Source organism: Lagopus leucura, unplaced genomic scaffold, assembly GCF_019238085.1.
Source record: "Lagopus leucura isolate 7727_CA_CO unplaced genomic scaffold, USGS_WTPT01 111-10_obj-0_obj, whole genome shotgun sequence".
NCBI lineage: Eukaryota > Metazoa > Chordata > Aves > Galliformes > Phasianidae > Lagopus > Lagopus leucura.
This window is the reverse complement of record NW_024968987.1, coordinates 131,280-143,051: the sequence shown is the minus strand read 5'-3', so window position 1 is coordinate 143,051 and position 11,772 is coordinate 131,280. Positions and strand designations below refer to the sequence as shown.

The following is an 11,772-nucleotide window of genomic DNA, read 5'->3' as shown; positions in this document are numbered from 1 at the left end:
GAGCAGGGAGTGGAAGCTCTCTCTCCTGTTTGTGGAAGCGGCTGCACACAAACCATCCTCCTGGGGGGGAATGCTGATTCCGCAGCTAAGTCTCCTCTGTGCAATGTGATCCATTATGAGAATGGCTTTGCCATGGGATGGGCAAAGCGAGAAGCTCAGCTTCCAGCGTTGGTGCCTCTGGAGGATGGCAGAGCCAGCATCCCCAGGGCTCACTGCTGCAGCCCCACTCGCCGTGCACACGGATGTGGCATGAGGACGGGTGCTGGGAACACAGCAGTGACAGCACCCAGGTCTGCGTGGTGCCACGTGTGGGGTGAGCTGGGTGCTGCTGGAGCCCCGTGCCCTGTGCAGCACAGAGAGGGCCGGGAGGTGAGCGCACACCGCCCTGCTGAAGGCTGCAGAGCTGTGCATATGCAGAATATGTATTTTTAATGCCTTCAAAAATTTACAGATCTCATTAGGGCAGCCTGAGCGGGGTGTGCAGTAAGTGCAAATGCACCGCCTGGAAGATGGAGTATTCCCTCCTGTAACAGACCAACACTTTGGACCGGAGTTCTGAAATCTGCTGCATTTTGCTGCAGTCTTTCTTTGCAGATCTCTCCCTCTCCATTTCTCTCTGTCTCTCTCACACACATTCTGCCTCTCCTCCTTTTTCCTTCGCTCTCTTTCATTGTTTCCCATCTCAGAAGTCAGTTTCTTCCTGAAACGCCTGACATTTACATCCAGAGAGAACGAGGAGTGTGCTCTTTGTGCCGGCACATCAGCGATGCTATAGGGGCACAGGTCCCTTCATTACAAATAATTAATTTAACCATACATTGCATAACATCCTAAAAAGCTTTCTAGGGCAATCTCATGCTAGCTGGATGCACAGCTCCTATCAATATTACATTACATTTGGGCACAACCGTTATGAAGTTTCATTAAAAATTTAATTTGTGGTTTAAAACTGCAGCGTTCCCTACAAAGTGTGGCAGAGAAACCATTCTGGCTGCTCAAGGTCTGCTCCTGCATCAGCCAGGACTGCAGGAGAGCTGCAGCAGGGGCAGGGGCTCGGGGTGGCGCTCCCTGTGCTGGCACACGCACCAAGAATCGTTTCACCATCAGCAGAGCTGTCCTACAGCAGGATCTGGGAGCTGGGAGGGGGAGTGGGACCCACCGTCATGTTTTGTTAATGGAGTTCTGTTGTGAATCTTCAGCAGAAGCTTTGAATGGAGGGCAGGTCTGAAGCATCCCACATCCGCCTCTCCGTTTCGGAATTGATTTGTATGGTAACTTCTGTCCCTCTCTGCAAGCACCAGAAGGACCAGTGGCTTTTCCTTTGGAATGGTCCCTCGGCTCATTTCTCTCTGGGATTTCCCACGGAAGGAGGCAGACGGCTGATGGACGGCTGTGCATGGAGCTCCCAGCCCCATGGTCCTGCCCTCCTCCCCACTCTGTCCTCCCTGCACTGAGCCAGGCACAAACCTTGGCTCCATTTATTACAACAAACAGCACTGGTGGTTTTTTTTCCCTGCTCAACAAAGGAAGGGAAATTTCTAACAGGCGTGGGGCATTTTGGCAGCCTCTCAGTCCTGGTGTGTGCTCGAGGTCTCTGCACAAGATCACTTCCCTCTGCTGCAGAGAGGATAATAATGGGGAGTGGGTTCCTAAATCCCTTAAGCTTCTTTGATAGCTTCAATATTTATCCATAATCCTGCTGGCGCTCCATACAGAAACAGCCAAGGCCTGGTCCCACCTTGCAGCATTCCCTTTCCCCAAGAGGAAGGCACGGCGGGACGGGAGGGAAACATCAAAAGCCACAGACACTGTTGTGCCCTAGTTTCTTCCTGCAATTACTTATTATTTTGCACAGTCTCTTGCTCTCCTTCTCCCACGCTCTGTGCTCTGTTATGGTAATGTCTGTGGAGGCTGGGCATGACTCCGTGCCTGGAGGGAGGATGGACAGATGGCAGGACGGGCTCCGAGGGGGTTCCGAGCACGTATGGGGTTGGGGACAGCTTGTGGGTGTCTGCAGGTCTGTGCACACAGGTGTCCTGTGAGCCCTGTGAGCTCTGCCTGCATGCAGGGAGGAGCTGACAGAGAGCTCTGTTGGTGCTGGAGGAGCAGCTGCTGCCTGTGCCACAGCCACTCTGTGCTGCTGCTGGTGATACATCTGGATTAAAATGCAACAGGGCTTTAAAGGCAGGATAGGTAAAAATGCCATAATGCAGTAGGATGTCATTGCATTTGCCCACTTGGGGCATGGCCCTTCTCTAAAGCATAGCTTTTAGTAGGGAAGTGGAGCTCTTGTGACATTGAAGATTCTCTGCTGGCAAGGATACCATTAGGGCTGGGTATGTTATTGATTCCTCTTCCAAGGTATAAGGCTTAAGAAGCTGCAGACAGTGGGCATAACTGGCATGACCCAGGAGCTGCTGCCAGGCTGTAAGCAGAGCTGGAGCATCCGGCTATGAGCAGAGCTATGAGCAGAGCTATGAGCAGAGCTGGTGCTTTCCATGCTGACACTGCAGCGAGAGGCAGGAACCCAGCGGGGCCACAGCCGGCCCTGGGGTGGGCAGTGGGAACAGTGGGAACAGTGGGAGATCTTCAGGAGCTGAAGGTCTGCAGACCTCTGGGCTCCTCAGCAGCCGGGGGCTGTGCAGTTCTGCTGGTGTTTCTCACAGCGCTTTGCACTTTGCTTCGAGAATTGGATGCCATCCAAACCTGAGAACATCAGCACTGCCCTGCTTTGACTCAAGTACAGTAACAGTGCTGCCAGTACGTGGTCTGTGGGCCCGATTGCCTTTTGCTGTTATTTCAGAGGGCTTTTCTGCGTGGCACATGCAAAATAAGTGACACTGCAAACGTAGACTACACTAGCTGCACTGCATTGCTTCCAAGGACAGAAACTCATTAGGCACTGGCATGGTCCTTGGAAGCAGAGTGAGCTTCTCATGCTTGCCACATCCTGACTGCTCAATCAGCAGTTTAATGGGAAGTCATTAGTGTACTATAAATTCATACATCAGATTTATGTAGTGCTTATTTTACCACGTAGAGACGCCTTTGCTTTCCAGCTGTATGGATGTTCCCCTGTGTAAATGAGAAGATCGTGTATATATTCATCCTGCTTCCATTAATTATAATAAGTCTAGTCACATTATTTCTTAGAAGCCTGCTGGAATCTCAGCAGTAACACAGCAGCCATCAAACCCACCCAAACCTGGAAAATCAGTGCTGAGCGTTGTGTCACTCTGGATTGGGAACTTGAATTTGGAATACCCTGGGCATAAGGAAAAGGTTTCAAATGGTTTATTTTGAGGGAATGGTGGAAAAGGAACTGTAGAATCGTGCTCCTTCCATGGATCAATGTATTTCTCAGGAACAGGAAGAGATTTTTTGGATTTTTTTTGCCAAGGGTAAGGACATGAGTGGGGAACACTACATGGTCAGCCTGGGCTGCATGCTCCATTCAGAGCTGTTTGGTTGGATCCAGGTCTCTTGGCTGTTGCCTCCTCTTCGCTCATCATAAAACCAAACCTTTGTGGTTCTGACTGAAGCAATCTGTGTGTTGTGCCGAGTATTTCCCAAGGCTGCTCCGATTGCCAAAGGCAGAGAAGGCGGCAGAGTACGAGAACTTCCCAGCAACATCCTGTGAAATGCTGAATTACTTCTAATTAAGCAGTTCCGTTCCGGTTAAAGAGAATGTCAAGTCAGGTCTGTGCTCTGGGGAAAGGTGCACTTGCAGAAAGGTGTATCAGCAAATGGATGTTTGGTTGGTGTGCTTCAGCAGCTCAGAAGGAGCCAGCAGAACTCACGGCTTCTATTTCTGGTGCACCGGGGTTGTTCTGTCGCTGAGTCAGAGCTGATAGGATCTATAGCAGCTACCGAGTGGTGAAGGAAACGTTTCTGCTCTTAAGAATGAGAAAACCAGTGAGTGTCTGCTGAGGTTACATCTATCATGTGTTTTTAAACACACGTAGCCCGATAACCCAGCAAATTACCCACCCTGCGAGGAGACAAAGAGAGATAATGATAACAAATGAGCTCACATTTATGTAACGCCTTTCACGGAGACGGATAGTGAAGTGCTTTGAGGACTCTATTAACGCATCCTACAAACTATCTAATCTATTGTATCCCCACATGTATTGAGCACAGCTTCTCTCAGGCTTTATGAGAAAAACATCTCCATTAAGCAACCAGTTCTTGTTGGTCTGCAGAGCGGTCATTTCAGCCTTCGCAGGGGGAGCAGGAATGCAGAAATCTTTACGTTTGGCAGTGACCCGAAGCCACCTTTGGGCTGAAATGCAGCTGTTTCTTCACAGTCCAAATTAATTCCACCTTCTTTGCTACCTCTGATCCAAGAATGTGAAAAACACACATTAACTAAACTCTTCTGCTGCTGATTCACCAATAAATGCCCTTTTGTAGTTCAGTGGTGGCAAAGAGAAAAGACGGAACCCGCAGTTTTTCTGCTTCTTGTCACTACCTCACCTCTTCTCTCTCTCCCCTTTTCTCAGTGAAATATTTCCCCTGATGACAAACCATTGCTTCCACTGAAAGGGCAAGGGGAGAATTCTGACCTAGTATTTGTTTTGCCTTTTTCAATGGGAGAAGGGGAAAGGAAGGGAAGGGAAGGGAGGAGAGGAGAGGAGAGGAGAGGAGAGGAGAGGAGAGGAGAGGAGAGGAGAGGAGAGGAGAGGAGAGGAGAGGAGAGGAGAGGAGAGGAGAGGAGGCCAAGGGAGGGAAGAGGAAGAGGAAGAGGAAGAGGAAGAGGAAGAGGAAGAGGAAGAGGAAGAGGAAGAGGAAGAGGAATCCATCATGCTCCTGATCGGGTCCTCCTGACGGACACAACTCTACACAGAGCACCTGGCAGGCTTAGCACCTGCACAGCGTGTGTTTCCCTACCTGTGTGCATGTGTACCTATGGAGAAGCAAGTGAGGAAGAGGATGCTGTGCTGGGAACACATCTTCCAGTTCTCTTCCTCTCAGAGGGACGTCACTGGGATTCTTTTACAAGATGGAGAGTCAATCTCATGAATCACTTCTTGATGTGTATTGGACTTGGCACAGAAGCACCCCCTTCCCACCTCCTCCTGGTGCCATCCTCCCCGGGCTCCACTTCCCGCTCCCACCCTCCGGTCTCCGACTCACATTTGCTGCAGGGAGATGAGCGGGGAAGTCTGTGTGCATGCATAAATAATAGAAACGATATCAGGCTTAGTTAAAAATAGATATTCTTCCTAATAAATATTTTACCTACCGTCTTTAGGATATAAAGCTTCCCCAACTGAAGTGTTAAAACAAACCTTGTTGTTAGCCCTAAATGCAGAAGGCAGCCCTGGCAAAGCCGTACAAGCAGCGTCTGGCTGTGAGCCCGCGCGTGGGGAAGGCGTGCTCGCATGCATGGGCACACAGACGTGCATTTGCTATGGAAGCCTTCAAAAGAGCAGCCCTTTGGCTGAGCACGTGGACTTTGAACCTGATGTCGACTCATTTGGTGACCTGCGAACGCGACTGATGAAAATGAAAGATGAAATCTCTCGATGTTTATGAATCACTTTCTTCTTTCCGTACTTTTCTTCCTTCCCACGAAAGAGTGGAATTAGAAGCAGCTGGCTGAATGGGGCTGAACAATGGGCGCCAACAGGGACCGAGATAGGAGACTTTTTCATTAAAAAGAATGGCAGGTGGAAAAATTTCTCAAAGTGTATTTTTAGAAGATAATCCTTCTGCATTTTGGTCTTTAGGACATCAGTGAACATGGCTTGCTTGACATAGAGTTTCTATTCCCTAGATTGCCTAAGAACAAGAGCTTTACAGTGCTGCCCTAATCAAGAACAGATTTGTTAAACCTGGGTTCAGCTTTGCAAAAGATAAAAGCAGGGCTGAAACACAGTGGTTTGAGATGTGATGAGAGCCTAGAATGATGCCTTGAAAGTGGGGTTCTGCCTGTAAGCATGAGCGTGTGTTTTAGTAGACTGCAAACCCAGCAAGGTAATAGGTGAGTGCCTAAAAGAGAGAGGAACAACAGGGTGAGGGGTTCAGACATCAGATCAGAAAAGAAATGCTAAGGGAATGGGGATTGTTTTGTCTGAGGAAGGTGTAAAAAAGGAAAAGAATATTCAAAAAACATTTTTCATATATGTAAGAGAGGGTGAAAGAGGATAAACTGTCCTTTCTGCCTGCTGAGGTAGGAATGGAGCACCTGCTTTAATTTTAAGATGGAAATTAGCTGTCAAGAGTGTGCTGCCTGGAGAAGGCAAGCAGTCTGTCATTAGAGGATTTAAGAGCCTGTGATACTGTAGAAATATTTGTTTTTAAGGTTTAGTTACTAAATCAGAACATTAGGAAAGCCCACACGTAGCCCAGCAGAAGCATGTACGTAGCCTAGATGGTGTACTCTAGTGGCATGGGGCTTGCTGTGGTCTATCAAAATTGAATAATATTTTGCCTGAATAAAAGCTGCAGAGTTTTTTCCACAATGAGAGAATCCTGATACTGAACTGTGGTGTGAGATGAAAAGAACTTCAGGGAAAGGCTTCATTTCTAACTACTTTTATGGCGATATAAATGGAAGATTATTTATGTCTCCCTTCGGTCCTTGCCCCATGAAGACTGAAATAAGGCGAGTAGCTCTGACTAAAGCATATAGCTGCAAATGACCAAAGAGAGCCCATGCCCACTGTCCTGAAGATTTGTGCTATCTGAGAGCAGATGCCATGGGGCCAATTGCTTGGCAGTGCTGTTCTTGAATAAATCAACTCATCCCAATATCTATCAAAGCTAGGAACTTAAATGGAGACTGATTCCCTGCTGACCCACAGCATGTGTCCTTTAGAAAAGGATGTTGATGAGGCTTATTCAGTGATCTAATAAAGTGCAGATATAATTTTTTTCATTTGATATTTACGATCTCTGCAAATTTTGCAAATTCCCTGTCACTAAAACTAAATGTTATGCCCTTTTCATCACTCATTTAAAAAAAAAACTCCATGTTTAGCATGGAGATTGTCACTCCACACGGATTTGGGCACTATTAGCAGAGCAGCGTCCTCTTGGAGGAGGTTGGGGTGTTGGTGCCTGGATCAGGAGCTCACATGTGGGCTGGGCTGGGGGCTCCCAGGTCTGAGTGGAAATGGGAAGTATGGCACTGACATGCCATGGCCATGCAGGCAGCGATGTTCCAGCCCAGTGCTGCGTGTGCAGGCTGTGTCTTGTGGCTGCAGGCACTTCTAGTGTTTCACCATCTGTGGAGCTACAGAAGGCTCGCAGGGAGCCTGCCAGGTCCCTGTTTTCCAGCAGGGTATCTCTGGTGCTCCCCAGCTCTTATGCAGTGCCCCAGTGATGAAACCTAAGTGTCAGAGGTAGCCAAAGATCCATCCTGAATCTCTGCACAGAGCCTGGAGGAATGTTTGTTGTGCAGGGCATACAGCTGTTCCCTTGGGAGCAGGACAGCGTTTTGAGAGAGGCCCTGAAATAAAGGGATAGAGAGCAGGGGACAAAGAGCTTTCCCAGCACAGGCTGGGGGATCAGGGAAAACACCTGACTTGGGTCTTAACCAGCCACTGCTTGCGAGCTTTGCTGATGTGAACAGAGGGACAGCTGTGCCCTTCAGAGGTATTTGCACTCCTGCACGCTCTGGCAGGATGGGCACACGCTCCTAATGCTGTCGGCAGCCAGGATTAGCAGCAGCACGGCCGTGAGGTCCATCTGTACTGCGTATGGCTGCTGCAGTCGCTGCTCCCATTTTGATCACCGCCATCAGTGTCCAGATCTCACTGAGGTGAGCAGGGCTGCTGCTGTTCCTTCTGACAGGCCTGGGGATCTGTGATGGGGGCTTTTGCATGTCGAGTGTCTGTGAATGTAAACACGCTGAAAGCGTTAATGGAAGTTGATATAAATCAAGTTATGCGTGTTTTCTTGGATCGATACCTCAAGACACTGTTTACAGCTTTAGAACACCGACGAACTGCTTTCAGGGTAGGGCTCGGGCCTACAGCGGGGGGGAGGGGAGCCTCAGCCGTCACCATGGCAACCGTGGTCGGCCCGGCGCGGCGCTGTTTGTCCCACGCGGCGCTCCGTAGCGCGGTGCATTGTGGGCCGGGGAAGATGGCCGCCTCCTGGCCGCGCTGCTGAGAAGAGTCGCGCTGCCGGCGCCGCGGGTCGCTTCTGTCCTCCGCTCCCCGCCGCTCGCTCCTGTCTCTCCTCTCACTGATCCGCTCGCGGCTCGCCGGAGCGTGAGGGAGCGCGGAGCCGCCATGGGCCGGACGCGGCTCCCGCCGCAGCGAGCGCGGAGCCCGCGGGGCTAAAGGCGCGAGGGGAGGCCCGGGCCCCGCCGGCAGCTCGGCGCTCCGCGGGGCCGCCCTCTGCCCTTGGCCGTCCTCAGCCCGCTCCGCCGTCCTCCGCCCGCCGTGACCCAGCCGCGAGCCGGGCCGGGGGCTGCCGCTCCCTCCGTGCCCGGAGCTCTCGCCTCGATGGAGTCTGAGCTGCTGCAGTCGCCCCTCTTGGGGCTGGGGGAGGAGGATGAGTCGGACCTGACGGACTGGAACCTGCCCCTGGCCTTCATGAAGAAGAGGCACTGCGAGAAGATCGAGGGCTCCAAGTCCTTGGCGCAGAGCTGGAGGATGAAGGACAGGGTAATGGCCGAGGGAGGGAGGAGGGCCGTCCGTCCCCCAGTGGGGCTGTGGGCAATCCCCTGACCGGGTAACTCGGTTTGTGAGCCCTACGTGTGGTGTTGGGGCTGCAGACAGGTGGGAGACACACAGAGAGCTTTCTTGGGTTCCATGTGACTCAGGGGATGCTATGATAAATGTGTATCCAGGTTCACAGCAACACGCTGACTGAATATCTTCCTCGTTTGAGCTCTTTAAGTGGAATTTGATGTTGTTCAGTGCAGGCAGTAAGATTATTGAGGGCTCACAGGGCGCTGTGGATCAGCAGGTAATGCATAGCACGAGGTGCAGTGAACGCAGTCGTTACACTTGTTTTGTGGTGGAGGTGCAGGAAGTGTTGTGGTTTTGAAGTTTGCCAGCAGCATGTTATGTGCAATGTAAAATTAAGGTATTCTCTGTGTGTGCGAGAGACAGGAAACAGCTTATGTGAACCTGGAGACAGAAGTAGTTATTAGATGAAGTGCTTGCTGTATTGTAGAACAGTAGTTCTCTTCTGTTAGAATTTATGTCATGTGGCACCAATGAAGCTAAGGGCCTCTGACAGTTCCTCTTCATGATGTCAACCCAGAGCAGTGTCTGTCTCCCACCTTAGCTTAAGTTAAAAACAAACACCACAGAAACATAAAGGATAATCAGCTGCAGTCCTTCAATTCATGGAATCTGCTTTGGGTCAGAGGATTCCCAGGGTCTCACGGTTGTGATGTCTGTATGTTTGTGTGTATGGCTGTATATGATTTTGTGTGTGTGATAAAATATGTTTCCACTTCCTTTAGTAATTCTCTGACCTTAACTTGGGATCTGCTGGTGAAACTCCTTCCTGTAATTTTTTTTCCAGAGATATTAGGACCAGGAATGAGGATGCTGTACATTAATTTTCTAGAGAAACATTCACCTAAACAGTTCTCTGGAGTGTTGGGGAAGCACTGGCAGAGCCAGAATCATCTAAGTGCTTATGTACTGAAAATTTGACTTGGTAAATCATTAATGGACTGTATCAATTTTTGTTTAGAGTCTGATTTAGATGAGCCACATAACACAGTTTTGTAGGTATGTCTCCTTTGAAGGTTTTTGGCATGGAAGTGGTTTGCTCTACTAGAATGTGGAGGTGGGATGAGCTTGCTTGTCTATTTTAGTGATCCTTCTGCCTTCCTGTGGAACTTCCTGTTCACTTATTTGATGATGTGTAGAGCTGTCTGTTTCTAAATTGGGGATAACACTGGCTTGCTGATCAATAGGTTACAGCATGAACATGAGACGTAGAAGTAATCAGTTGTATTTGTTGCAGTGCTTTTCATATGGCTGCTAAAGACAAAGGGGATCATCTCAGTGAAGAGCAGAGCAGTGGTTACAGCACTGCGTGCCTGTGGGGTTGCAGTTTCTTTTTCTGAGTACCCTGTGATGTGAGTGGTGCATGTCTCACTAAGCTCAGCAAAGTCAGACCCGGAGTGAATTCGTCCTTACAGAGACTGAGTCTAATCTTTGTGGAATAAGGAAGTAGAAGCACGTCAGAATGTTTCTGATTATTCCTTCTGTTTTTGCTGTGAGCTTGAAACAACTTTTCTTGATATCAGAAGTGCTGATCATATGTCACTGTGTATTAGGACAGCTTTATTTGGTATCGTTTGGGTGAGTTTGCCATTATGTGCAATTACTTCTTGCTGAAGAACACTGCTTTCTTCCCTTCCTCCTGAATTCACATAACTGTTGGGTCTTGTTCTCTGGCTTTATAAAGAGTTCCTCTCACTGTGTCACAGCTGACTTCAGAAAGTTGCTTCTTCCTTTTTTATTTGTATGGAGCATTACAGCACAGTGAGGAAAAGTCAGTGTTGTAGCCTTGAGTCAGCATTGGAGGCCTCTGACACCTGTCTACAGCAGCTAATCAAATTAAAACCAACACGTAGCTGCCTCCATCTGATTGCTGCTGTGTCGCTCTCCCCTGGTTTGTTGCATCCCTTTCTGGTCCTCCATACCTTCTTTGCATCTGATTCACCTCCAGTGTGTTTTCTCTCTCCCAGATGCTACTGGAAGACTTGGAGAGGGCTGGAGGGGATGGACCTGTTATCTCTTGATGTAATTTGAGAGTATGGAATGCATTCTGTTATTCTGAATTTGATCGGTTCACCTGTCAAAGCACAGAATGAGCCCATATTTAAAGAAGGAAGGTTGGTTAACTGAAAAAATCCCATATTTGTAGAGTTGCAGGTAAATCTGTGGCATTTTTTCCCCATGAATCATGGAGAAACCACAGGCAGAAGCTGGTTCTGCCCTTATTTGTCATCTTGAGCTATGCTATGTTGTGATCCTAACTTACTACAGCTATAGGAAATGATTCCACTAAGATTTCAGAATGGAATTACTTTTTTTTTTTTCATCTTCCATTTCTCTAAAAACCCCAGAGTTTATAGGAACTCGAAGGTTCTTTAGAAGGCAGGAATCTAATAAGAGGGAAGAATCAAATAAGCAAGGTAATCAGTAGTAAATCTAGACAAAATAACGGCACATTCTCTCACCCCTTTTCATCCTTTAGGACTGTTCTGAAGACATTTAATCTTCCGTCTCCTGCTTCTCTGGACTACAGATGCCATCAAAGTGACACTGCTTTGATCTATTATTTATTTAAAGAATATTTTGAACACAAGAGGGTTAGAAGTATGCTTTGTATATTGAATTAAATCTCTCAGCCTCAGAAGCAGTCGAGTCATGAAAGTTGATTAAAACAAAAAGGTTTCAAATACGCCGGGTTTTACTGACAAGTTGCTACTAAATTCAGGATATTTAAATTAAGCTGTGCTGTACTTATATTGATTTCTAAAATAAGTGGAGGGCAAGAAAGCTGGTTGTAATAGTTTCACTTTAGCGTTTTGTTCCTGCTGCCTCTGAACTTGCTGAGTGAGAATTAAATCCTGTTTTTATGAGAAGAGAAATACACAATTAGGTTTCTATGGAGATGCAGATGAAGGCAGTGCTGCATACAAACGCTCTTAATTCAGACAAGGAGCATTTACCTGCCCGCGTGGCAGATTTTCTTGTGGCAAAGGAAAACAGTGAAGGGTGGCTGCACTGCAAGCTTGTGCCTGTTATTACAGCTTGTGCCTGTTATTACAGCTTGTGC

The 11,772-nt window shown here is 48.4% G+C and overlaps 1 protein-coding gene across 4 annotated transcripts in view; it reads left to right on the top strand.

Moving 5' to 3' along the window:
* The first annotated feature begins 8,398 nt into the window (after positions 1-8,398).
* RPTOR (regulatory associated protein of MTOR complex 1) overlaps positions 8,399-11,772 on the top strand; it is a 118,624-nt gene continuing 115,250 nt past the window's right edge. For all 4 annotated transcript variants that reach the window (XM_042894866.1, XM_042894865.1, XM_042894864.1 and 1 more), the window contains exon 1: positions 8,399-8,624. In XM_042894866.1, coding sequence (XP_042750800.1) covers positions 8,463-8,624 — 162 coding nt within the window. In that variant the 5' untranslated portion in view covers positions 8,399-8,462. The remainder of the gene's footprint in view (positions 8,625-11,772) is intronic.